This window comes from Marmota marmota, unplaced genomic scaffold (genome assembly GCF_001458135.2).
Source record: "Marmota marmota marmota unplaced genomic scaffold, marMar, whole genome shotgun sequence".
Lineage (NCBI taxonomy): Eukaryota > Metazoa > Chordata > Mammalia > Rodentia > Sciuridae > Marmota > Marmota marmota.
Window position 1 is genome coordinate 32,303,966 of NW_025999853.1, and position 26,101 is coordinate 32,330,066.

General features: G+C 34.0%; 1 protein-coding gene across 10 annotated transcripts in view; it reads left to right on the plus strand.

The window, feature by feature from the left end:
• Positions 1-26,101, plus strand: part of Nap1l1 (nucleosome assembly protein 1 like 1) — a 66,592-nt gene that overhangs the window by 29,618 nt on the left and 10,873 nt on the right. For 6 of the 10 annotated variants that reach the window (XM_048804827.1, XM_048804823.1, XM_048804835.1 and 3 more), the window contains exons 2-9: positions 9,460-9,496; positions 14,090-14,175; positions 15,523-15,625; positions 21,574-21,715; positions 21,968-22,048; positions 23,170-23,298; positions 24,195-24,266; positions 25,209-25,348. In XM_048804827.1, coding sequence (XP_048660784.1) covers positions 9,480-9,496; positions 14,090-14,175; positions 15,523-15,625; positions 21,574-21,715; positions 21,968-22,048; positions 23,170-23,298; positions 24,195-24,266; positions 25,209-25,348 — 770 coding nt within the window. In that variant the 5' untranslated portion in view covers positions 9,460-9,479. Of the gene's footprint in view, positions 1-4,126; positions 4,245-9,459; positions 9,497-14,089; positions 14,176-15,522; positions 15,626-21,573; positions 21,716-21,967; positions 22,049-23,169; positions 23,299-24,194; positions 24,267-25,208; positions 25,349-26,101 lie in introns of all 10 variants that reach the window. The other 4 variants (XM_048804867.1, XM_015482981.2, XM_015482976.2 and 1 more) reach the window with 3 other exon arrangements.

A 26,101-nucleotide genomic window follows, 5' to 3' on the forward strand; every position in this document is an offset into this window, starting at 1 on the left:
GTGTGGAGCCCGCCACCTCGACGCCTCTGTCTTTTCCCCCCCAAAGTAATAACCCGAGGGAGGCCGCTGGGGGATGGAAAGAACCGGGAAGGCTGCGAATTCCGACGGGAGGGAGGGAGGGGCCGCTGAGGGACCAGGCCCGAGGCAGGGGGGCGGGGAGGCTGCGGGGCTCTCCGCCCACTGGGGGCGGTGGCCGTGCGGGGCGGGGACCCCCCCCCTAGCCCGGCGGCTTCCTTCGACACGTGGTGAGGGGGCTGCGTGGCCGCCTCCTGGCCAAGATTGGAGACCCTTGCAGCGGGTGGGAGTGTGTGGGGGTGCTATTCTTACTTTCAGTGAAAGTTGTAGAGTTGGTAGGGTATGAAAAGGAATGATGAGCTCATAAGTCCCCGTCCCCTGGGTTTCCAACTCTTAACTGCTTCTCTTTGGTCTTAAATCTTTATTGGTACCAGAGGAAATTTCGAATGTTAGCTGATACACTGCCAGGATTTTAAAGAATTAATGCGTGTAAAGCGCTTATTTTAGCTGTTATTAACAAAAGATAGTATTGTGTGTCCCAGATACAGTTAGAACTTAAGATGGGGAGGTGGGTGTCTACACCCACCTTTGTTTTTGAGGAGTGGGGAAGGGGAAGGATTGATCCTCATCTATCTAAGCCTTCAAACGTTTCTAAGAAGGTAAAGGGTTTGGCTTGTTATAGTTTAGATTCTCACAGGCTTTCCGACATTATTTCCTTTAATGAGGTTCCCAGAATAGGATACTTCACTAGCTATTTTTAAGGTGAATGGGGTGGCGGGTTAATATAAACTGACCAACCCAAGTGAGTACCTGCTACCTTGTCAATGTGCCCCATTTCAGTAAAAATCTCTTGGCAATTAAAGGAGGCGGCCACTGAGGTCCTGTGGGGGAGGGCTAGTACAAAGGATCACTCAAGCAGGCACAGGCTGTCCTCAAGGAGTCCCTGGTTTAAACTATTACTGGTCTGATGAGTTCCAGGAACACTATACTTTGAAAATCTCAGAATTTAAACCGGTTGCAAATTTTCAGGAGAGGTGTAAAAGAAAATTTGCTATTTTTGAAAATACCATCAAAACATCTTTTGAAAGTAGTGTCTGTGTCCTCTTTTTTTTTTTTTTTGCATGCTGGGGATTGAACCCAGGGTTTTGTGCATGCTAGGCAAGAGTTCCACCCCTGAGCTACACCCCCAGCCCATGTCCTGTTTTCTTGTCAGCTTAGATTAATGCTCCTTATCTTAGAAGTAATAGTTCTACCTTTAGATAAGAGAAAAATCATACACATATATGTAATTTATTTAAAACTGGAGGAAAATGAGGTTTTCAGTGGTCTTTAGGGATTTTAGTGTCTCAAGCTTGTTTGAAGTTGCTAAAGTGGAAATACATGTTCTAAATCTAAACCGTGCAGTTGTACTTTTAAGACTGGAGCTAACATAAGCAGGTGTACTTAGAAGACTTAATCTTTTGTGATTTTAAAATGTTCTTTTCAATCCAGTTGTTGGTTAAAGTAATGAAATGAGAAACTTCACCATACTTGGGTGCAAATCTTTGTAAATTTTATCTATTGTGAAATATCTGCTTTTTATATTACACCCATTAATTGAACGAATTACTAAGTTAATACTAAATGAGGCACATGACTGTCCTTACACAAGGTTTTTTTTTTTTTTTTTTTTTTTGGTACACTCCTAGCAGAAGTAATGTGATCTAAATGCCATAGCTTATTTTATTATTCAATTTGCCCATATTGGCCCCAGGTGATTAATTTGATTATAAATTCTTAAAATATTTCAAAACAAGTGGTCTTTCTATAGAAGGGGCTAAAAGAAGCAGAATGCTTGATTTATAAAGGTCTGAGGATGTCAAAACAAAATTTTGTTACTTTATTTAGTATTTTGCTTGGTTGTAAATTCTCAATATAATTAAAAGATTAAAGAATGAGCCCCTCATTTTCTCCAGTATAGAAATAATAATGATCAATCTATTTGGAGTCTGAAGGTTTAATCAAACCTGAAATCATTTGTAGCTTGGCTAATACTTTGAGTAAATATTTAAGTCCCATTTAAACTCATTTCATCTGAATAAGTAGTTTTTGTTGGGTAGAGTGGTGGTTAGAAGGTGGGAATAGTTGCTTTACACCTCTCTTTGTTAAGTTTTTCATTGCATCAACAGCATTAGAGCACATTACTGGTGTCATGGAAAGTGGCTTCTGTACCTTCCTTGAGTTACCAATTCTGCCATTTATTGCTGCCTATTTGAATACTTCGCTTGCTGCGAAGTTTGTGCCTGTTGATAGCCACCCTCTCCTCCAATGTGGCCTGTGATAATCATTTTCTAAAATAAAGTAAGAATACAAAAGTACAATGGAAAAATAATAAAAGAGCAGTTACAGGGTGATTATTCAAGCCTTGTTTTAAAATTCTTTTAACAAGGAAACAGTATGTTATGGTTAAAGAAACTATCCAGGGTTACATAACTGAGCAATGAGGACTTAAAATGAGGTGATTTTTGTAGTGGTTTTTGAAGGATGTCCCTTAAACTGTTTTGCTATATTTTGGATTCTACAGTGCTCTAGGGAAAAGCTACAGCATTGTATAGTTATGAGGTGTTCTTCCATGTAGTTGGGCCATGTGTACGCCAGTTATGTATGCTGCACGTACATGTAACTTTGGAAGTACCATGAGGATAAATTTTGTAAGTAGGATGAGTTTTGACCAAGTGTCCTGGGTCCTAGGATAAGTTTCCCTGTTATTGGATTAGATGATACTCTATAGATATTTTTGGACAGAAGATAACAGTGTTCTCAAATAGGAATTCATTTTGCTTGGGAGTCTAATACAAAGTTCTCAGTTGACTATTGATAGCACTGAAATGAAAAAACTGAGTGTAAAAAAAATAAGCTGTTTAAGCTGAGGGGTTGTGTTGTAGCCAAATGCAGTGCTATCTAAAAATTTTTGCTTAAAGTTCATTTGGAATGAGGTCTGAGGTAAAGGGAAAACTATATCCTGGGGTATTATTGTTTCCTTCTTTGGCTTTAAACCATTTTTGTTTTTTAGTGATTGGCTGTTTCATCATGAAGTAGTCATTTTTTGTAAACGAATAATGCTTTAGTTTAGTGAATAATCTATGTAACAGGCTGATTGGAAAGTACCCTGGTTTTTAGAATAGTGGAATGGGCTTTTGTTTTCAAAGTCAGGTTTTAAAACCTAACTACTTCAGGATTGTGTTGCTAAGCAAGGCGCTTAATATTTTATTTCCAAAGTAGGAGGAAAGCCTATAATTCCTTACAGAGTGGCCAAATGTTTTGATAAATGTTGGCTTTCTTCGTATTCATTGATAGTATGGGCACTTTACTCAGAATAAGGATTACCAGAATGATAAGAAGTTGATAGTAGGTGTCTGGACATCTGGTTATTAAAAGACCACAAAATGATCAGGTTTTGTGGCCTGATTTAGTCAATGGCCTGTCTTCTAATGAAAGATTTTCTTCATATTAGAATTTTCAAGATTAAGATTTACTTTCAGGAATACTGTTTGGAATCACCATGCCTTTCCATTAAGATCTTCTGTACATTATATATTGGATTATAAATTGAACCATTTTGGAAAAAGTGGCCTTTTTATATTTAGTAATACTCTTGAAGTTTGTTTTTTTCTGATGTTAATATATTAGGTTCATACTGGGTTTTGAAACTAGATGATGAATTTCTTATCCATAGAATGACACTGAATTTTCTTGAAGGCAGTCTTGGGAAATTTTTTTTCTTTTGTGTACTGGGGACTGAACCCAGTGGTGCTCTACTACCAAGCTACATCCCCAGCCTCCTTTTTAAAAAAATTGTGAGAGGGTCTTGCTAAGTCACCAAGAATGGAGTCGATCTGGGTGATTCTACTACCTCAGTGTCCTAAGTCACTGGGATCAAGGTGTGACCCCATGCATGGCCTGACTTAGAATCTTTGATAGGAACATTTGCTTTTACATTTAATGTAATTACTCTGAAGTTTACAGGAGTATTTTACTTTTATTTATTTTTTGGTACTGAAAATTGAACCCAGGGACATTTTACCACTAACCTCTACCCCAGCCCTTTTTATTTTTTTATTTTGAGACAGAGGGTCTTCCTACCTTGATGAGGCTGGCCTAGAATTTGGAATCCTCTTGCCTCAGCCTGTGGAGTTGCTGGGATTACTGATGTGCAGTACTGTGCCCAACTTTTCAGGTTTATTTTAAAAGTGTGTTTTCATTACTTTATTTTGGAAGTTATATACGCTGTTTTCTAATCTTTTGGTAGTCATTCTGGAAATTACTATTTGCATACTTACCAAACATTGGAGTGCTTATTCACATCACTGACTTCAAATAGTGTGATATTTTTAATGTTTTAACACTCACAATGGTCATTTTATTTCTTTCAAAATCCTTATTTAGCTGGACGTGGTGGTGTGTGCCTATAGTCATAGTGCTAGGGAGGCTGAGGCAGGAGGATTGCTTGAGCCCAAGAGTTTTGAGCCTGGGAACCTAATGGGTCCTCATCTCTAAAACAGACACAATCTTCATGTAGATATACACAGATAATCTTTTTTCCTTAATGTATTTTCAAGTTTCCATCTGGAATCACTTGCCTTCTATATGAAGATTATACTACAGAATATTTCAGTGATAGTGCTTGGAGGGAGGTATTGTTAAGTGAAGTATTTGCTTTGTTTTCATTCTTATAGATTACTTTGTTTGCATATAGTATTCTAAGGTCATCAGTTATTTTCAGAAAGTTATGAATTCTATTATCTTTTGGTATCTGATTTTGAAGAGAAGCCAGCTGTCAGCTATGCCTTTGAAATTAATCTTTTGTGTACTTTCTTAGGTGACTTCTTTGTCTTTGGGATCTTGCTTTTTTACTTATTTATCTAAGTATGGTTTTCTTTTTTATTTGTCTTGAGTAGAATTGATAAAACTCCCTGAATCTGTGAGTTGGTGTCTGTTTCATCAGTTCTGGAAAGTGCTTAGCTATTAATTTGTTCATGTATTGTTTCCTATCCTATCTTTTCCTCCTAGAACTTGAAGTTTTTTTTTTTTTTCTTCCCTATGAGAGATTGAACTCAAGGTACTTAATTAACCACTGAGCCACATCCTCAGCCCTTTTTATTATTTGGGACAGGATCTCACCAAGTTGCTTAGGGCCTTGCTAAGTTGCTGATAAACTTGGTGATCTTCCTGCCTCAGCCTTTCAAGCCTCTGTTATTACAGGCATGAAATCTTTTTTAGATTTTGTTGTCTTCTCATTTCAGTACTTCCATTCTTTAATCTCTTGCTCTGTTTTAGAATAGTTCTTTGCTTTCTTTAGCTCGCTTAATTCTCAATTTTGTTTAATCTACTAAAGGCGACTCTTTTAATTTGATATATTAAGTTCTTTTCCAAATCTGCTGTTAACTTAATACATGTCTATTTCTTGCAGATACTGTTTTTTCTTCCTTTCCTCTTTCTTCCTTTCCAATGAACCCATAGTCTTGCACATGCCAGGCAAGCACTTGATTCCGGAACTATACCTACAGTTCCCGATACTATATTTTTAGACTTAGTAAGACTGGTTGTTTTTTGGCCTTTGTCTACAGTTTGTTTATAGTCTAATTGACAATAATACTTAAGTCTTTGTAGGGCTGGTTTCTGTTGTATTCCTTTAGGTTGTTCTGGTTGCCTTTGGAAATTACTTGTATGAATTATTAGAGATCTAGAATGCAGGTGCTTTTCACTTACATTTGATAAGCAAGTGCCTGTGAGTATACTGCCAGGATATTTGATGCTATCTTGGAGTTTGGAGCAGCAACACAGATGAAATGAATTTGGGCCATTTGTTTAAGAGAGCTGGCTTATAATCTCTGAAGACATAGCACTTTGGGGTTCCTGCTTATTTTCAGAAAGTTATTATAAAGATTCCTCATAGGATAGGCTCAAAATTTTGATTTCAAATTAAAATCAGAGTTCACATTTGCTGATAATGGCAGTTGACCTCAGGGCAAAAGTATTTTCCTATTTTGCCTTCATTTTTTGACCAGTAGTAATTCTGTATTATATTATTAATGTTTCAGTGCTATTTAGATTTTAATAAATTTGTTCTTTGCTTTTAATTATTTTTTATTGGCAGTATTAATCTGCATAAAATAGCTTGTCATCAGGAATGAAAAGTTTTTCACAGATTTTGGAGTGCAGTTTTATGTCCAACATTGTTTGATATAATGTCAACCAGATTAAAAAAAGCAACGTAGGTATTAATATAAACCTGTATTTTTCAGTGTAATCTGATTATCTGAGAGCCACCTGCCTCAGAAGCTGCAAGGGGTAGGGGTTAAAAATGAAGATTTTGGCGGGGGGGGGGGGAATTCCATTGGACCTAATGGTTTTTTTCTTCTTTTAACTTTTAATTTTAGGTTTACAAGAAATTTGTAAACATAGGTCAGAGAGTTTCTGTATGCCCCTTTCCCATTTTTTCCTAATATTAGTATCTTAAAGTTACCATGGTATATTTGTCAAGACTAAAATAATCTATTTTTTAACTATCATCCCAGCTTATTATTTTGGAGAACTGTTCAGTGGTATAATTAAAAATGGATTGGATGAAAATAGCATGTGTTCTTTAGAGTGCTTACCAGGTATCAAACTCTGGTTAAAGTTTTAACATGGATTTGTTCCTTGAATTTTTTTTTTTTTTTAATAGGATGAAAACATTTTTTAAATGCTGATAAAAATATAAAGCTGTACATATGAGTGGAGTATACTCCTTGAAATAAATTCAATCCAATGAGGGAATTTTTTTTTAACTTTTTATGTATGATGAAATGAAGCCAGAAGTTGTTTCCCTGTTGATTGCTTCAAAGGTAGTGTAAACCTTAATGATTTAACTGAAATTAGGCCCAGTTTTATGAATGTACACAAGCAAAAAATCTTATTTTCCTGAATGGGCAGTTTGGATCTTCATTAAAAAGTTTTATTTCAAAAGTTCAGAATCTAGAGATAGTGCTGAAAACTGGACATTGATGGTAGTTCTGTGAACATGTTAAAATGGCCTAAAAATTTAAATCGGAAATTCTGAGTTTTTTCCCCATATATCTTTCCATATTCCAATTGCTAGGTTTATTAGACAATATGTTAATGTTTACAACCCAGGAAATTGAAAAATATTACTGATTTAGGTAAACTTCTTTATACTGGAAAACCAAGTAATGCAAAATGGAAAAATAAGTTCTCACCATGGTAAATCTCTATATCATATACAAGACTGGGATCCTAATTAGAACAAAATGTATTCTATGTTTTTATAGTCAAATTATACTTTATTGTCATATATAACTAAAAAGAAAAAAAATTTTAAAAATTCTCATTTCTCATGTTTTATAGTAACTACTTTCAGGTTTCTGATATAGAAAAAGGTTTTATTTAAGGGGCTGGTGGTGTGGTTCAATCATAGTTATGTGTTTAGCATGTGATCTGGATTCAGTTCCTCAGCACCAATAAAATGTATGTAAAGGTTTTGTTTATATTATAAAAGTATGTACGTGTATGAGCATACTTATATTTTATTCATGTCCTAATGGGATTTTGCCATATATTTTATACCTTACATTTCCATATCAGCTCTTGAGAATTGCTTCCATTTTCACTATAAAGCATTTCCTTATATGTGCATTCCATGCTAATAAATTTATAACATATAAGTTGTGTATATTACTCTGAAGAATAGTGATTGGTAAAAGCATATAAATTTCTGTAATGAGTCTCATCTGAAAAGTTGGGAGAGACCTTAGCTTACACTAATGTGTAATTATATACTTGAGACATCTTGGGATGGAAAGAAATATAACTATATAGGAGTTTGTACAACAAAGAATTATTTAACCAGTTGTTCAAGATGTATAGGATTTGTTCACTGGGGCTTTGGAGGGATCTTGAAGGTGAATATGAAAAACAAGGCCTTACATGCTCAGTAGTACCTTTTTTTTAAAGAGAGAGAGAATTTTAATATTTTTTTTTAGTTTTCGGTGGACACAGCATCTTTGTTTGTATGTGGTGCTGAGGATCGAACCCGGGCCGCACGCATGCCAGGCGAGCGCGCTACCACTTGAGCCACATCCCCAGCCCGCTCAGTAGTTCTTTATGGAACATTCTTATAAGTAAATAAGGCTGGAGATGGATATATTTAAACTTTGCCTTTGAAATTCCTTTAACCAGGAATAACTGTCCAGAAAAGTACTAGTTTATGAGAACATAACTCAGATTTAAGAAAGAATATTTATTAAATTTTTCCCTGTGTTGAAAGAAAATTCTCAATGATTTGATAGACACTTAGAATCCCAAATACATTTCTTTGAAGATTCAATATTTTTCTTAATTTTTGAATTCGATTTCATCAGTAGTTTGCTAAACATTTTGTAGATATATGCTAATTGCCCAGTATCACTGGAGAAATTTGTCAGTACTACTAGGAAATATTTAAGGAAACATTTTTAAACAAAAGGAAGGTATATTAAAGATATATTAGAAAGAAATATTTTCTTTATAATTAAAGGATAGATACTAGATCAGTAATACTCCTCAAATATTACCACTTGACTTAAAATCAGAACCTTAAATACTCTTAAGTAATATTTAAGCATGCTGTTATGAGAGTAGTTCATCTTATAAGATTTTGTGGAATTAATCCTAAGGCTGAAAGATGAAAACTTGATTTCTAATGCGGAATTCTGTCTAAACTTGGTTTAGGTTTTTTTTTAGTGATCTGGATGACTTAACATTCAGCCATTTTTCACTTAAGTATTTAACACATTTACCTTAAGGTTTTCTTCCCTTTCTCAGAAGTATTCTCTAAGCCTTAGGAATTTAAGTCATTTAATCAATCTTTCCAGTAAACTTACTTAGATTTGGTAATCAGAGTGTTAATTAACAGTGTATCAGCATTACCAGGGGAGGTTGTTGCAGGGGATGGTGGGAATGGTTGTACATCAGTCATGTGAGATGAGATACAGAAGGTTTGTCTGACATAATAGGTTGGGACCTAGATTTTTACAGTTAATGTGTAATCGTTTTAAAGGGCTGATGTGTGATGCAGAGATTACTAAACCTTTATTTTTTTAATACCTCCAGGAGCATAAGTACAATAGGTAGCAAATATTTTTTTAACTTGAATTTGATAAAAAAATAATACTGTTAAAAGTGAAGTGGATTTGTTCAAAGATGCTGAATAGCCTAAAAGTTCAGCAAAAATTTAACATATATGATTAAAAGAATTTGAACAAAAGACTTTGGTAACACTATTCCTTTTACAGCAAATAGGAATTCTTTACTGATGATGTTAATATAATAATTTTTATATCAGATTCTAAAAGCCTACTCTAACATGTTTGTTTTAAGCAATATTCTCCTGAAAAAATATTTTAACACTGATGTTTCTCTCCATAGGTATTTGAAGTTCCTACAACATGGCAGACATTGACAAGTAAGTGGCAAATAGTTGATACTTTTTGAGAGATTTGGCATCACTTTGTATTGTATCGTAGTTAACTTCTGTATACATTATATATTATGAAAATGTATAGTAATGACTAATGCTTGATACTTGCTATTATGAAAGTTGGGTACAGCACATCAATGAAAAAACACAGTATATATAATCACTTTCATGGTAAATCATTTGTCAGTGTGTATTCTTAGGAAAGTGCTGAGAACTGTAATAGGGCATAAGTACTTGCAGAATCCATTTTTACCATATGTGTATTTCCCAGAGATTTTCCTACTTTTATTATAATGGGCATATTACAGTGTTTATAAGATGTATATAAAAGGAAGATACACTATAGGTACAAGATGTATATAAAATGTATATATAGAATTTAAACAAAAAGACATAAGCACAAGTTAATTTTAGAACATTACTATTAGAAGCCCCTTTTGCCCTTTCTAACTTGCATTTCCCACCTGTCCTCTTTAGGTGTGTAAACACTATCTGGCTTTTGTCTAATTTATTTCTTTGCTTTTCGTTTTAGAGTTTTACTACCAATAAATTATTAATCAGTATTTAATTTTGAAGAGCTGAATAGCAAGCCAAACTTAGTTAAGTAAAACAGTATTAACTACTGTTAGTTAAAGGCTCCAAGATAGGACAGTAAAAACAAGAGACTATTTGGGTCATAGTCTGGTTTAAGCTTTTCTGGTTTCCATTTCGGGAAAAGCTATAGGGCAAGGTGCTATGCACTTTGAAATACGTATCTTGGGAAACAGTTTTAAGTTGTGTGGTAGTTTTCTAGTGTGAGTGGATGGATGTCTTGCAGAAATATAATCAGGGAGAATGGAAAAGGATGAGCTGCCCAACATCTGTTGCCTTTGATTTTATAGTAGCTTGCCAGTTCCTGATAGTTTAAAAAGAACACTTGGGGGTGAGGAAAATGATGGGGTTATTTGTTGCTGTTTAGGCATTAGTGCATAGTGGTAGAAGGGCAGATAATTTTACTTCAGGGCCAACAACATGCAAGTACACTGGAGAATTTGAGCCAGTATTCCCATGTCTACGTACTGTCTTTAGCATAAAAAAAAAAATAGAGGCAGCAGGCTTTTTAATGATATTGTCTCTCAAAGTGATTGTGTCTCAAAGACACTGCTCTCATCTGGATTTCTTAACCCTGGTTATAAGGTTTTCATACTATCTTCCTGGTGTTTCCATTTCTTTCTCTTTGAGTTTGCTATATTCTACACTTTTTCTTTTCTTATGGTTCTTTAGTACTTTCTTGGAAGAGTGCAAGGGAAGTAGATTATTTTGATACACGATATGATTGAAAATGACTTCTACTTTATGCTTGATAGTTAGAAATTTAAGGTAGGAATTATTTTTCATCAGAATTTTGAAGGTGCTACTTCCATTGTTACCTTGTTTGCAGCGTTGTTGTGTTGAAGTTAAAAGTTTTCTTGATTATTTGCATGTGATATTTTTGAAATGCTATTTCTGGAAGCTATTATGGCTTTGGAGTTTTGAAAATTTTCCCATTGTTTTGCTTATTCTATCTCTTTGTGTTAGGCAGTCAGTGGTGGACCCTTTCAATCCAGCAGTTCAGTAGCTTTTAGTTCTAAGGAATATTCTTGACCTTTTGGGGGGCTTGTTTCTGTTTTCTCCTTCTGCACATCCTGGTAGATGTCATATGTTTGATTGGTCTTCTAATCACCTCCTTTTATTTTTCATCTTAGTTTCTTTGTTCTTTCTGGACAGAACTAAAGAAACCTTGTTTTTCCAGTCTTAGATTTTAAATCTCTATTGTATTTAGTTTCTAAAAGTTCATTTGCTTTTTGTTCCTGATTTTTTTTTTTTTTTAACCATCCTGTTCCATTTCATTGATGGTAGTATCTTTTCTCAGGATGTTTCTTCCCTCTGTATAATCTATTTGCTCTTTAATTTTCTTTCACCCATTTGTTTTAGTCTCAATAACGTAAGAGAGTTCCTCAAATATGTGCTAGTATTTGGTTATCTGCTCATTAAGATTGGCATTAAGTTGAGGGATTAGGGCTAGGGGCAGTGGGAAAGACATTAAAAAGAAAAGATGATTAGAAAATCTGAAGGTTGGGTAGGAGGGCTTATTGATTTGGAATTTTAGTGTAGCATCATTAGAATGGGTATTTCTTTTGAGAAGCCCCCAATTTCCAGAATCTCCCCCCGCCCTATCAGTAGTGATTTCTCCATCTGTAGTGTCTGGGTATAGGCTTGGCTTCCATTCTGTTATCAAGCAGTCATGTATCTTAGGTACTCTAAATTGTGTCTGTCTCCCAGTATCAGTTCAGAAGTTCCATCTTTCAGAGATGAAACTTCCATATTTCTACAAGGGTGGAGTAGAAAATCTAGGGATTTAACTGCTTATTAATTTTTACCCAGTCCTCTCTTGTTTTAGTCATCTTCAGCCTTAAGCCCTAGTTATAGGAGTGTAGTTGATGCTACCAGTTCTTGTTTTTTTGAAAACTCTGTATTTGGGTTGTTCTTAGCTTTTCCCACTGTTTACATTTTAGTTCTCAAGTGAAGTTGATTATCTGTTGTCTGTTTTCTGGCTTCCAGAGTTTTGCTGCTATTGTCGCCTTGTCTTTCTGTCTGTTGAAACCGTTTTTCATAATGCTAGTGGACATTTTGGAGAATTCAGAATTATCATATGAGTTTGTGCAGTACTACTTTATTAACCTGGGAGCCCTCAGTTTGTAAATTTTTAGAAAAATAATAAATTGGTTATGGTGTCTTGATTTCTTTCTCCCCTATTATTTAATTTTAGATACCTCTTAGCCCTCAGTGACTGAGAGAAAGGGCATTTTGTTCTTTAAAGTAGGAGTCAGTGAGCTTTTCTCTGTAAAGGGACCAAAAGAAAATGTTTTAGACATTTTTAGGCCATGTGATTTCTCGTAAATACCCAACTCATGTCATGTAGTATGAAAGCGACTATGGTGATACATAAATGAATTAGTTTGTCTGTGTTTCAATAAAAATTCCATTTGTAAAAATAGAAGTGGGAGAGCCAGGCTGAGGCAGGAGGATCACAGGTTGTAGGCTAGTCTTAGCAACTTAGTAAGACGCTGTCTCAATCACAAAGGACTGGGGATATAGTGTTAAAGTGCCCCTTGGGTTTAATCCCCAGCACCCACCCACCCAAATGAAAGTGGGCTGAATTGGGCATCTGACATAGTTTATGGGCACCTGTGTTTAAAACCTTAAGATGTGGATGTTCAGTAGATGATTGAAGATATATGGCTGCTCCATGTTGTCTTTAGCTTAGCCTGTGACTCTAAACTCTTAGGCAGGTATACACTTAGGTTTATACCATGCTTGACTATTTCTGCAATGTTTTACTAAGTATAAACCGAGTACTTTGTACAAAGTAAAACAAATTGCATGAATCATCATTTCTAAGGGCTGAATTTCTTTCTTTAGTTGACAGGGCCCTAGATTTTGTTAGCTTACCACCTTTTCTATACTAGTGCCTATATGAGAGTTAGTATTTGTTCCTGTATGAAAAATAATTTTTCAAATGCTGTTTAGACATGAAGCAACTAAATCTCTAATCCAAATGTTAAAATTCAAATTCAAAGACTTGTATCATGACCCTGTTATTGATTTTAGGTATCTTTATCCCCCTTTTTAATGCTAGATATAATCTCATGTTCAAAAACTAGATTTTTGGTGATTCTTTAAGACTAAATGAGAAGGATGCTATCTTTTTACCTTCTTTCAATGAGATCCTCCTGATTTTACTCTAAGCGAGAAGTAGGCTTAGATATCTTAACAGTTCTTCTCCATCTCTACTGTGATGTAAAGAAAAAGGAGAAAAGTCCAAAGATAGTGACTACAGGTTGGTATGGTTGCTCCACCAGCCATCAAGGACTCAAGGTCCTTCTATTTTTCCCAACTCCTTTATACTTATCTTGGTGGCTTACATTTTCTGGGTGTTCATCATTCTGTGTGGCTGCTGGAACTGTAGCAATCAAATCCATATTCTAGGGGGGAAGGAAAGAAGTGAGATTAAAAAAAGGACTTCCTAGCTATACTATTCTCTAAGGATTCTTCCTAAGTTCTATTCTACTTCTGCTTTTTTTGTCTTACTGCCAAAACAGTCATATTGCCACATTTAGCTACAAGGTAGGCTAGAAAATGGTAGACTTTGTGTTTTGCTTCCTATATAAACTGAGGATGCTCATACTGGGAAGAATGAACTCAATAGATGATGTTAGGTCAAAAGCATATGCCACCTGAAAGGACATTCCCCTCAGATCGACCACACTACATTTTTAAAGATGGAAGTATGTACTTTATAATTGGAAGGCAGTTGTGCTCACTACTATATCACCAACACATTTCCCTAAACTTTATAATTGGTTAGATGCTTTTAAATGAAAGTTTATGTACTTCCAGTTAGTTCTTACCTATGAAATTAAGAAACTGAATTACCTTTTGAGTTTCCTATCATCTTTGAAAGAAAGCATATTGATTTAGAAAATGAATTTAAGTTTTTTTATAATTTTTTTTGTAATTGGTACATTTGAACCATGGTGTGATACTATGATATTGTAGCAAAGAACAGTCTGAACTTGATCAAGATTTGGATGATGTTGAAGAAGTAGAAGAAGAAGAAACTGGTGAAGAAACAAAAATCAAAGGTATTATTTTAAATTACTTTAGGAGCCAGTGGTGGCTGGCAGTGGACTTCTAGAGGAGAGTAAAAAGTACCATTTCATTTAAANTGTGTGTGTGTGTGTGTGTGTGTGTGTGTGTGTGTGTGTGTGTGTGTGTGTGTAAGAGGGAGGGAGGAAGGATGAGGGGAGAAACAAAGGAGGTAGTCAGGAATGAATGTAATGACTCATCTAAAATCACTCATCAAATCCTTTACTGCTGGGGCAGCACATAGTATGGCTGTACTAAAGAGCTGTGTGGATTTTATCTGAATTTAGAAATGTTTCAGGTGGTGGGGTTGGGGGGGCTTTGCTAGTGCTTTAATATGTTTAGTGTTTAATATAGAAAACATGCAGTATGTATGCCTTTCTAAAACTCAACTCTTCCAAACAAGAAGAAAGTAGTTCATTAAATGTAGATAAAAATCATTCAAAATTTACTTTAGCACATAATTTTAAAACGAGTGGCAGTAGTAGGGAATTGTGCTGCTCTAGGTATACCCTGTCATCTGGGCCAAAAATATTGAAGCACCAGATGACTCATGTTTTCATTTTTAAACCAGAGATGAAAGTAAATTGTGACAGGATTCTAGAACTTATAGCTTTCATCTTTCAATGTTTTTTTAAACAGATATGAGACTGTGTCCTCAGTGGACATTATTGATGTTTCTAAAATGCCTTTTAGTTACTACAGCTGTATGTTATCCAGTGATTCAATTAATATCAGAAGTAATTTGACCTTCTGGAACATAATTGGGAAAAATTAATGGCAATTTTGTGTAATATCTATATAGGTAAATACAGAAAGAGCAATATTATTTGTTTTGCATAAATTTGGCTTAGATTTGGACTGAATAATTTTTAAAAAACAGTAATAATCAAATCTTGTTTGGCTTCAGTTATACCTTTGACTGTTTCAACTATTAACTTCCTTGTATACACACAAGTATATTACACAAACATGAACATCCATTCCTCCGTCTTTATCCCAGACTGTCATTATATTTGTTTTTGACGTGTTGTATGCCTTCAAAGGACTGTCAACAGTATTAGATAGGCATCTGGATGAAGCTTTGAGCTTTCCAAAGTACAAGGTGGGTGAAACGAGGTACTAGGAAGAATAGGAAACGAGAGAGAATATTGTTCTGAGCTTTCCTGAACATTGGGTTTTCCTGCAGTGTGTTTTCTTTAGCTTACCCTGCCCATTTCTTATTACACAAGCATTTTATATATAGGCCAATTAGGAAAACTTCATGATTGGACTATCCTGTTAAAAAAGCTTAATACATTTTTATAAAAGCCTTCTTTCAATGCCCCCCCCCCTTTTTTTTAAAGCGCGTCAGCTGACTGTTCAGATGATGCAAAATCCTCAGATTCTTGCAGCTCTTCAAGAAAGACTTGATGGTCTGGTAGAAACACCAACAGGATACATTGAAAGGTACAAGTTATTTTTCATCCTCCTTATTTATCTTTTCTATAATCAGCATTGCAGGTATATCTGTTTTTTTAAACCATCTAAGATTTATGTATGCAATAGTGGAAATCTAATGTCTACTAGTACCTAGTATAGGATTATTGGAAGTTTAGAATTTTGCTTTAGAACCACCCATTTAGAGTTGATCCTTTAAAGTTTGTTTTAGTTTAAGTCCACAGGAGATACACTGATCTTAACCATTTCTGAGATTTGTTTAGTTGTTTGTTAGAAATGCATAGATTTAGAAGAACGATTTCTTATATTTCATTAGTGACATAATAATTAACAATATCCTGAATATCTTATTAAACTTACAACTCAGCTTTATGATTTTAAGATCCAGTTATATTGGATATGGGTCTTATGTATCTAGTACATAAGTAGGTAGTATCTAGTATATCACTACCTACTAGCTTCTAAATATTTGGTTCTCTGTGGTATGTGTCCACTGTTTTTTGTTTGTTTGTTTTTTGAACCTTTTGATGGACTTCTCTTCATCAACACAGATTCTATTGTGATAGGCATCCTGTGCATCTCCTTTAAAGAAATCGTGCATATTTTCTTTGGGTTGTGTACATTATGTATAGTGGGATCATTAGTACTGTAGGAGATGCAAGCTTTTGGTATTTCTAGCATAATTTTCAGAAATACTGTGCCCCGTGCATGAGGATTGCTTTATCTTTGTGTCTCTGCCAACAGTTGGCATCATTCAGATTTATAGGGTTTTTTAAATTTTTATTTTTAAACCAAATTAAGAGTTATGGGCTCACTTTGTTGTATTTTCTGATTGTTAATGAATTTTGAGCTGCTTTTTATAAAGGTAGTGAGACTTTTAGATTTCCTATTTGCACCCTTTGTCCATTTTCCTATTGGACATTTTCCTACTGTCTTGTTTTGCAGAATTCCTTTTGTATTCTAGATGCTGTTATTCTGATATTGGCTTTAGGTATTATAAACAATATTTTGTATAATTTCTATTAAGTTTTATCTTTGGAGTCTTCCATTAAACAAATCCTTAATTTTTTTTTTTTTTTTAATTTTTGCCTGTGGCTTCGATTTTTGAAATGTATAGAAGTCTTTCATAGTTCCTTCCATATTTCCTATTCACTAATAGTTTTACCTTTGACATTTAGGTCTTTGATCTCTCTAGAAGCCACCTTTGTATTTGGTGTGAGTAAACATCCGTGCCCTACCCCAGGGGGCTAGGTTTTAGAACACTAAACTATAACTTCTTTCCCCCATTTCACTTGTGTACCCCTCCACATTTATTGCATATCACGTTCTTATAAACGCTTGCATTTGTCTTTGAGCAGCACTTCCTTTCATTGGTCTTTCTGTCTTTTTGTTGTTTTTTCACAGTGTAGTCATGTCTTAATATCTAGTAGGACAAGTTGCTTCCTTCCATACCCTCCCACCCCCAGATACAATATTCTACACTCTCTTGTTTCATGAGCCTTTTTGTGTATTATTTCGTCATTTTCATAACTTCATTACTCTGACTTTATAATATGTCTTCTTATCTGACAAGGCAAGTTGCTTCTTTGCATCTTTCCCCATCCCCAAACACAATCATAAAATTGACATAACATTACCACATATTTGACAATTAAGTTAATCAGAATTCCCCAAATTTTAAAAATTTAAAAACACTAAAATTTTGATAGGAATTACAATTTGTAGATTAATAAGAGAAGTGTATCTTTAATATTGCATATTTATATTGTGTTCTGGGTCTTATAATTTCACTTTATCAGAGAGGTTTTTTTTTTTTTCTTTCCCAGACATTTCTGTGTATTTTAAATGTGTTGCTTCCTTAAATTTTATTTTGTTGTAGTTTTGGCTGACTGTTCTGATATACAGAGGCATGCTATTGATTTTTTTGTTGTTGTTGTTTTAATGTTGATCTTCTATCCAGTAACATTACTGAATTTGTTTTTGTAATTATGTTCTCCCACCAGACCTGACAAAAGAGCTTATCTGCAAATAATGGCAGTTTTAGCTCAAATCTTCTACCTTAGATCATACTGTATTCTTCTGTCTTTAAATACTGTGTTAAACATTAGCATTACAGATGAGCATCTTTATCTTATTTCTAGTCATATTGGGAATCAATATAAAAACTCCATTATATTCAGTCCTCCCTCCCCTTTAAGTTTGTCACAGGTAATTGAAGCCAGGGCACTTGCACATACCATATAGGTGCTCTACCTCTGAGCTACATCTTCAGTCTTCAGTTTCTATTTATTTAATCCATCTTTTCCTGTGTTCATTCAAATGCATTTTCCTTGAATCTGTTCAGTATATAATAATGTATGTTTTGGTAATACATATTTTAGATATCAAACTAGCCATATTCCTGGAATAAACTTAATTATCATGTGTTACATTGCTGTATAGTTATAATTCTGCTTTTATTCATTAGTGAAATAGCTTGTGTGCATATGTGTGCATGGATGTACATTTGTGCTTCCACAAAGAAACTTTCACAGAGTGGTAATATTTAACAGGCTTTGGAGTCAAGACTCCAAAACTGCCTAATGAATGAATGCAGCTGCAATTACTTTTTTAATTTTGTGTTTTGAAACACCTTAGTAAAATAGGAATTCATTCTTCCTTGAACATTTGGTACAACTCTTCTAAATTATACTTGGGGCTTTTGGAGTTTAGGGATTAGAGCTCTTGGGGAATTTGAGGCCACCATTTTTAGTTATAGACAGACATATAGATAGGTATTATTATACCTTTATTTTATTTATTTATTTTTATATGGTGCTGAGGATTGAACCCAGTGCCTTACGGGCTAGGCAAGCGCTCTATCACTGAGCTACAACCCTAGCCCCTGGGCCACCATTTTTTTTTCTTTTAACACAGTTTATTCACATTCTTTTTTGTGTCTATTAAGAGTTTTATCTTCTAAACTGGTTTGTATTTTATCTGGGTTTTAAATTGACTAGTATAGTTTATGATAAATTTTGAAAAGTATTATTTTCCTTTTCATAATCTTCATTTTGCTTTTCAATTTGTTTCACTAGTTGTGTTGGTCTTGGTAATGTTTCTTAAAACCTTAGTTTTGCTTTTCATTTCCTTTTACATATTTTTGTTTAATCAAAATTATATTACTCTTATTGATTTCTGGCTTTAATGTTAATGTGTATTTGTTTAGTTTGCTCTATTCCTTTTTACAGTGTGGTTTATTTGATTTGTAAAAATCTGTCTTTTATTGCCTTAACACTTTTATATTTGTCGGGTGTGAAGACATGCTGAAATTAATAGCTCAGGCTTATTTTATTGTTCAGGTTCTCATCGATTCTGCTTATTGAGTACCAGTTTATTCTAAGTTTCTTGGAACAATATGTTAAAGATCTCTAGTTTATCTGTTTTTTTTCCCTATAATCCTATCATTTTTGGGTTGGTACATTTTGAAGCTGTATTATTAGATATTTGCTGTTTGTAATGTATATATCTTGTTCTTTTGTACTGAGGTATTCACTTGTACTTAGTTTTTTTTTCCCTTGCCATAAATTCTGTTTCCCCCCCCCCCCCCTTAATATTATGATAGCTATCTCAGCTTTCTTTTATTTATTTATTTTTTTAAGACTGACATTTCTTTTTTGTCTTCTTGTATGGATATTTGCTTCTTTGTGAGTAAGTTCAACTTCATGCTTCTTGAAAATTACATTCTCTTTGAATTTACCAGTGACATTTTTCTCTATTTTTAAATTTTTTGTACTTATTTCTTTTTATCATCCTCCTATACTTTCCATCAGGCTGTCTTCTGATGGTTTTGAAGTTAATACATTCTGTTTTAAGTTATAGTAATGTATCATAACTTAATACCTAGGTTTATATACCCCTGTTTGTTTATTAAATTTACTGTTAATATATTTTCAAGCCAACTGTAAAATTTAAGCTGGTTGATCACCTATATCTTATGGAATTACCTGTGTTCTTGTTTTACCTTCTCAAGAATTTTCTTTAATATATGTATGTATGGCCTTCAAGCCTGATGTTCTTGATACAATTTTTATATTGCTTTCATATGTGAATAATTTGGCCATAAAGTTTTAGATTGATAGTTCTTAAAACTTTTAAAAATTAGGGCTGGGGTTGTGGCTCAGTGGTAGACCACTTGCCTAGCATGTGTGAGGCACTGGGTTTGATCCTCAGCACCACATATAAATAAATAAATTAAACAAAGGTATTGTCCATCTACAACTAAAAATTTTTTTTAATTACAATTAAGTTTTTTCTCATAATGTTTCTTATGAAACCTAGCATTATCAGTCTGACTCCTTTTGATGATTATTTGCTTTTTTCTATTGAACACCTTTATAATTTTTTTTTATTTTTGATATTAATAAATACCACTAATGAGTAAGGATTTTCTCAAGAAAAGGAAAATTGTAATCATTTCTTGTAATAGTCACCCCCTACTGTTTAGCTGTTGCTACTTTTTTTGTCATCCATAACTCATATCTTTTCAATTTTACTTAATGCTGTCTTCTGGGAGAACTTTTCAACCTCATGAACTTTTTTTTTGCTTTTGGGCTCACGCATCTTGGGTAGTGTCATTTACTCAAAATAAACATTGGTGGGAAGAATGAAGGTCAGAAATAGTCTATGGTATTTTCTTGGAGAGAGGGGATAACTTGAATGCACTTGGAGCCTAAGACTCAGAATTGGCTGACAATTCCAGGCAATTATTCTGGTTTGCTTGGGGGAGAAGCAGTCTCCTTTGGTGTCTGATCTATTATACCTAGATAGATGGGTAGAGGAGTGAAGTAGTCTGGCTTTGACTGACTGTTACCCTAGGAACTCTGGCATTGGGCTCTTTTGAATGATACAAGACAGTGTTGCAAGGCAAGAGCAGAGATTTTAAAATTTTCTTTGCAAAAATGATTTTTTCTGCCTATCTTCGATGCTACATACTCTAGCCATCCCCTCCCCAGATTGCAAACCGCCTTATCACCCTATACCAGTTAAATAGCCTTTGATATTACTCAGAAGTGACTTATAGAGTATGTGTGTATGTATATGTGTCTGTGTGCATGGGCGCCTGCAATAGTAGTTTTCTCTTTGGTGGCAAAATTTCTAGAGGCAATTTTGGGGTAGGAGAGAAAGCCAGAAGCCCATGGTAGTTCACCATATTGACAGAATATTGTTTTTAACTTTTTAAATTATAAAATAGAAAGTTTATCTTTCAGTATTTTTTTGTTTCTAATAATCTTAACTAAAGTAGTGGTTAAGTATGAGAATTGTTTGATCCACAAAAATTTGTTTGTGGTAGTAAATTTTAACCTGGATTCTGCATCTGTTGCATAGACTCCCTGAAATTAGGTAAATTTTGAATGACATTTCTTTGGGTAGTAGAGGGGTTCATAAATTTGATTTATAACCCAAGTATAACTTTAAAAATCAGTGGCCCATAGTATATCGTATATGAATTGTTTCTCATTAGATCTGTTAAAAGTTTATGCCCTCTGTTGATAATATATTCTTATTTAACATAATTCCAAATTAAATAGAAAGTAATACCATATTCTTTTCTTTAAAGTAAATATTCTGTGCTTTCCCCAAATTGGTACAAGTGAGACAGATATGAGGAAAAAAAAAATTCAAGTAGTCATTGTTATTCATTTCAGATGCCTTCAATGACAAGTCCAGCTCTGAACTTGATTATAATTTAAAGACATTAGGGTTGACAATATGATTTATAATACAAACTTACTTTACCTGGTTTTATATCGTCTAGGGTCAATATACTTATCTTTTAGATTTAATTTCTTTTAATATACTTTTACTTCAAATAGGAACTTATTCATTCACTCACTCCTTTGCTTCAATTTCAAGATGATTAAAGAAGTGATTTGTGTGTTACTATGATGCTATGTAACTTGTATGTGACCTTTCAGCTTGCCTAGGGTAGTTAAAAGACGAGTGAATGCTCTCAAAAACCTTCAAGTTAAATGTGCACAGATAGAAGCCAAATTCTATGAGGAAGTTCATGATCTTGAAAGGAAGTATGCTGTTCTCTATCAGCCTCTATTTGATAAGGTAATAATTCTCTCTTTACTACTTTATTTAAAATTAGTGCAAGCTCTGGAAATATAAACACTCTTGGAGGTGGGTTAGTCTTTGTACAGCTTACTAAAGTGGGTGTTAGAGGTACTTGGGGAAGCCGTCAATAGTAACAGTTAAGGTTGTGGTATGTTTGTTAATTAAATCTATAAGAGTCCTTAGTGAGAAACCATTAGTTTTAAGCTTGTTACAAGTGTGTTTATGAAAGCTTTTTTTTTTTTTAATTAGCGATTTGAGATCATTAATGCAATTTATGAACCTACAGAAGAAGAATGTGAATGGAAACCAGATGAAGAAGAGGAAATTTCGGTTAGTACCAACTTTCTTTTAGTATATTTTTACAGTTGTCAGAAATATTAGAATTGTTAGGAAATGTTTTCTTTTATAAAATGCATATTGTAGATGAACCACTTCAACCTGGCACCAGCTGTACCCAATATCATTTTTTTCCTTGTGTTTTTGTAGTATTTCAAGCTTATAGATTTATAGTGTGTTCTTTTGAACTTTGTGATGACAGACAAAAGACTGCTTCCATTTTTCTATTGGAAACTTTTAAGTAACTTGCAACAGATAATGACAGAACTGACACCAATCCAGTGTTGTGTTTTTTTGACCCTGCTTTTCTCTAGCATTGCTATTTTAAATGTTGATTGATAAAGAGAATATAATACTTTAAGAACATGTCAAGGTAAGGCATTAGACAAGTTACTATTTTGTTAGCTTTTCCTTTTTATTGTATTTTTAAAGTCTTTGTTTTTCATTTATCTTCCTAAAATGGTTTTCCTGATTCTAATGGTTTTTTTTTTTTTTGGAGAGGTGTGGTAGCTGTTATTTTGTTGAAATTAAGATTTAGAATGGATAAATAGCAGTCTTTACACAATTAAACTAGAAGTTCATTGACTAAAAGTTAACTATTGGTGATAATAGGTTTATTATTTCAGTATCTAGTTCACTGTAAGTTAAAGAGAATGTTATATATGACAGTAGAATGCATTACAATTCATATTACTTGTATAGACCACAATTTTTCATATCTCTGCTTATACACAAAGTAGCGTCACATCCTTTGTTTCTTCATATATGTACTTAGGGTAATGATGACCATCATATTCCACCATCTTTCCTACCCCTCCCTCCCTTTTTCCCCTTTGCCCTATCTAGAGTTTATTTAATCTTCATATCCCCCCCACGCCCACCCCACTCCCTGCAGCATATTATGGATTACCATCCTTAAATCAGAGAAATCATTTGGCATTTGGTTTTTTGGGATTGGCTAATTTCACTTAGCATTATATTCTCCAGCTTGATCCATTTACCTGCAAATGCCATGATTTTATTCTTTTAATGCTGAATAATATTCCACTGTATATACATACCACTTTAGGTATTCAATAATATATATATATATATATATACTATCACTTATCAAGGAGGAGCTGAAAGAAAAGGCCAAGATAGAAGATGAGAAAAAAGATGAAGAAAAAGAAGACCCTAAAGGAATTCCTGAATTTTGGTTGACTGTTTTTAAGAATGTTGACTTGCTCAGTGACATGGTTCAGGTAATTTTAGTCATAAAAATACCAGTTTACCTTTGAATTTTATATGATTCTGGTGATTGTTCTCTTTAAAGGCTTGTTTTTTTGAAGTAGCAGTCATCCATAGAAGGAAAATTACAGTTTTGATGAGTGTAATCTTTCAAATATTAGATAATGAAAGAGATCTCATTATTAATTGATCAGTTTTGACCGGGCACTTTCTCATACCTTCTTTATTTTGCTTAATTTTGAGATAGCAAATGGGAGGGAATCTTAATTGCAATTGTATTGCTGTCAAGACCTTTCAGTCTGAAATCAGAACAATTTCAAGTGAAACTTGCATTTTAAAGGAATATTGTAAGGGTGTGTTTAACTCATTCATAATTGTCTTATTCTCTGGAAAACCAATACAGATATTACTTTTTTTGGGAAATATTGCTTCTCAAGCATTTCTTTGAACCCCTGCCATCTGTATTATAGTACTTGTTGCCATGTCTTTTGGTTGTTGGAAGTCATGTGAAGAAAAAAATGGTCTCAATATAATGACTGCTTACTGCATTTATACTTTAACAAAAAGAAAAGGAAAAAGCAGCTAGTAAAGGCAGCAGTTATAATCGAGAAACATTTTTAAAGCAGAGATGCCTTATTTAGATTTGGTATTGTATTTTTTAGACTATTCAGCTTGTATGATCATTTGTCTCTGTTTAGTCACTTTTTCTATACCAGTGGAAATAGAACTATCGTATAAAGTGGCTTCAGTATAGGCCATAATCTGGAGAGTCCTAAGGTTTATAATTGTCATATAAAACTTTGCTGTGAAAGATATTACATCCTAGCTAGGGTTCATGTTGTAACAGAACTTGGATCCAGAAATGCCATGTTAGATACTCAAAAATTTTTATTATTATTTTAATTTGAAGGAACATGACGAACCTATTCTGAAGCACTTGAAAGATATTAAAGTGAAGTTCTCAGATGCTGGCCAGCCTATGGTAAAAGAACTTTGAAATATTTTCAATTTTGTAACATATGCTAACAGGTAGATGAAAGAAAGTTTTTAAAATTAGGTGCCATTCAAGAGTTAGAGATGGAAGTGAGACAGAACTGATAACTTGTTACTCTTAATTGTAGTAAATATTTGGATATTGCCATTGTTTATGCTGTTTTCCTTTCCCATCCTATGAATTTCCACTTGTTTTTAAAATACAGTTAATGATCCTGGATTAAAGTGGATTAAAAAAATAATGGCAAGGTAATATTAATAAGTAAATACTTAGTCATTAAAAATCATGTGCATAGGAATTTCATAAAATGTATGATATTAGAGGGTCCCTACTCCTCCTCAGAAAAGATTAGCTAACAATCTCTCTTAAAAATTGGCAATATTATTACTATAGGCTATAGATTGTTAAGGTTGACCTTTTGCTAGTGTCAAATTCTAGTCTCATTTAAAAGCCTATTTTGGGAGAGGTTTAGAAAAAAGGGGGACTTGGTCAGACCGTTTACTTAAGTGTGATAGTTGTAAATTGAAACTATTCATTTTATTTGTGCCTTGTTTTGCTTTTAACATTATGTTTCAAAATTAGGAAAACCTTTAAAATTTTGTATATGCTTATTAAAAACCATAGATTAAGCTGGGTGCTGTGGCGCATGCCTGTAATCCCAGTGATTCAGGAGTAGGCAGGAGTATTGCGAGTTCAAAGCCAGCCTCAGCAAAAGCAAGGTGCTAAGTAACTCAGTGAGACCCTGTCTCTAAATGAAAATACAAAATAGGGTGGGGGATGTGGCTCAGACGTTGAGTGCCCCTGAGTTCTATCTCGAGTACCCCCATCCCCCCAAAAAATACACTAAACCATAGATTAAGCTATTTACTTATGCACTGAAATTCACAGTGTAAGAGTTAAATTAATTTTTATGCTTTTTTTTTTTTTAAGAGTTTTATCTTAGAATTTCACTTTGAACCCAATGAATATTTCACAAATGAAGTGTTGACAAAGACATACAGGATGAGGTCAGAACCAGACGATTCTGATCCCTTTTCTTTTGATGGACCCGAAATTATGGGTTGTACAGGGTAAGTTAATTTTACTACTTTCACAGTGTTTGTTTTAGTTAGCGATTTTCAATGCTGTGATTCAAAACCTGACAAGAACAGCTTTAGAGGAAGAAAAGTTTTTAGGACTCTGTTTACCAGGTCTCAGTCTATAGACAGCTAACACCATTCCTTGAGGCTTGAAGACAGGCAGAACATCACTGAGGAGGGGAGCAGCTCACATAACAATCAGAAAGCAGAGAGTCTGCACTTGCCAGATATGAAATATATGCCCCAAAGGCACATCCCTAGGGACCTACCTCCGCCAGCCATACTGTATTGGTTTTCACCTTCCACCCAGTTAATTGCATCAGGGGATTAATTCACTGATTGGGTTAGGGCTCTCATAACCATTCTCCTCTAAGCTTTCTTGCATTGTCTTACATGAGCTTTTGGGGGACATCCCACATCCAGACCATAATAACGTTTTATCTCTTTGTTGTACTTATTATTTGTGATACTTGGTATTTCTATTGTGTGTACTTGATACATACATATGTGTGTTATTTATTGCCAAACATTTCAGTACAATGTTTTGTCCAATTTTCCTACGATTTTTTTTGCCATGACAACAACACATTTCTCTGCAAAGGAGTGCATTATTATCTTTATTATACTGTGTTTTTGCTAATTGTAACTATATTTTAAAAATGTTTAGAAATAAAATGTCTCTCATTATGCTGCTATAGAAAGCATTTAATAAGCCAATTATCTTCTCTCAAATTTGATATTAAA